Source organism: Neltuma alba, unplaced genomic scaffold (assembly GCF_004799145.2).
Source record: "Neltuma alba isolate B1F8T4 unplaced genomic scaffold, ASM479914v2 tig00012622_pilon, whole genome shotgun sequence".
In the NCBI taxonomy this organism is placed as follows: domain Eukaryota; kingdom Viridiplantae; phylum Streptophyta; class Magnoliopsida; order Fabales; family Fabaceae; genus Neltuma; species Neltuma alba.
In genome coordinates this window covers 13035-14970 of record NW_021637063.1, presented here as the reverse complement: position 1 = coordinate 14970, position 1936 = coordinate 13035, and the positions used below count along the sequence as shown (strand labels likewise).

The 1936-nt window shown below is 38.1% G+C and overlaps 1 protein-coding gene across 1 annotated transcript; it reads left to right on the top strand.

The window, feature by feature from the left end:
• Window positions 1-651: 651 nt before the first annotated feature.
• LOC114729295 (TMV resistance protein N-like) lies at window positions 652-1617 on the top strand. Its single transcript, XM_028916275.1, has 2 exons — window positions 652-1103; window positions 1536-1617. The coding sequence occupies exons 1-2, from the start codon at window positions 652-654 to the stop codon at window positions 1615-1617; spliced, it is 534 nt and encodes a 177-aa protein (XP_028772108.1).
• The last annotated feature ends 319 nt before the right edge of the window (window positions 1618-1936 follow it).

Here is a 1936-nt window from a genome sequence, read left to right as displayed (position 1 = left end):
CTAGTTGGCAAAAAAAAAAAAAAAAGGGACAACACTTAAATATAATAAGAACCGACAAAATATTTAGACGTGTTGGAATCGAAGAACAGGATACTCCTAGCTGGCACGCCAACCCAACATCACGAAAAGCATACATTCAAAGACGACCTGCTGCTTCTCTCTTGCTTGAGTCGCATCTCTCTTCCCAGGTCTGACTTCTTTCGTCGTTTTTCCTCACTTCCAAAACTCAAAATTCATATATATGCATATAGACACACTCCGATCCTTATTATAAGACATCTTTTATAAGAGATGGATGATTCTTATTATAAGTCCCTTGTTGGGGTATTAATTAAAATTTTCCAACATCAGCCCCACTTAAAGTCATGAACTCCGACTGAGAACGTAATAAAAACAAGAAATTTTCTACTTAAATACACGCATAATTAAAGCTTCATTTTATTTCCAGACAAAGTTAATGACTTAATCACCTCTTGCCCCTTGGTGTGAGTGAGGTGCTTAGTTAGTTAGGTACATCTGGGTAATACAAATTCTTCTATGGGAGAAGTATATATATATTCACGTTGTATGAGCATATGCGAGCTGACAAAACTACAGACAGAAAAAAAACAAACCCTGGTTCAGTAGCTACCTATTAGCTCTTGTTTGAAGATGGGATTGCATGCAAAAATTTGGCGCAACGTTGGTGGGCCTGCATGCAACGTGTTCATAAACCACCGTAAGGTTGATACGGGACGTACGGTGGTTCCCTTGCTGTACGACCATCTGATGCAGCAAGGATGCAAGCCGTTCTTGGACACAGAAAATCTGAAACCTGGAGATAGGTTGTTGCGCACAATTGATAAAGCTGTACGAGGATGTAAGGTTGGGATTGCTGTCTTTTCGCCTCGTTATTGTGACTCTTATTTCTGTCTCCATGAGCTCTCAATTCTCCTGGAATCAAAGAAACCAATCATTCCGATTTTCTATGATGTGAAGCCGTCGCAGCTTCAGGTTAAGGACAGTGGAATATTGAGCTGTTCCCAGAAAGAGGTGAAGAGGTTTGATTTTGCTGTTGAAGAAGCTAAATGCATTGTGGGGCTGCCCTTCGACTCCTCCAAAGAGTATATTATTATATTTTCCTTTGCTTTTAGTTTTAGTGGTGTCTTTTCATTCCCAATCCAATTATCAATCACTTTCAATCTTACCTATTCGAGGTAGGTGTGTCAACTGCCTCAGCTGCCTCTCTATTTTGGGGCCCTTTCCAGATGTTTTTTTAAGCTTTTTTTTTTCTCATGAGATTCTACATAAAATGAGTGATATTTGATATTTTATTTGCAAAGATTTAATACTTTAATTTAAAAAGAATTGAACCATTTAAAGTATTAGAGTATTAAAAGGTGCTGCGGGTGGGTTTATGAGAGGGAGGGAAACTTGACACGTTAATAGTTTGCATCAAGAGACGATTGACAACAGAACAAGTAGATATTAAAGCAAAACTTTTTCTTGTACTATATGTTGAAATTCGATAATATGGTGGGGTTGATTGATTTCAGTGACTGGTCGGAGCTGGTACGTGAAGCTTCAAATGCAGTGATGAGCAAATTGCATGAAGAAATCGGTGCACAAGTTAATTAATCCGAAAATTTGGTCCCCATGACAATGCTTCTATATTTGTGTATTCCTAAGTTCATCAGTTCAATCCAGTTCAGTTTGGCTTGATTAGAAGCTTTCTCGATAGCTAAATTTCTGCTAGTTCAGGGCTTTAGTTAATTAGGCTTTAGACCATCAATGTGTCAATTCCTTGCGAGTAGTCCTCAAAATCAAAGTTTTCTCTTCAAGTACTCAACAGTAATATTGTACCCCACAATAAAAAGGCTGCTCTAGAAGAAGAGCATGCATTTTGTTGCCAACGTGTTTGTTTATTTTTAGATCATCGGGGACAATCTATATCTAT

What these genes read in the sequence shown, in the direction of transcription:
- LOC114729295 (XM_028916275.1), top strand. Translation starts at nt 652, where the DNA reads ATGGGATTGCATGCAAAAATTTGGCGCAACGTTGGTGGGCCTGCATGC. An exon ending in CCCTTCGACTCCTCCAAAGA is followed by an intron (nt 1,104 to 1,535) that starts GTATATTATTAT and finishes GATTGATTTCAG; the next exon opens with TGACTGGTCGGAGCTGGTAC.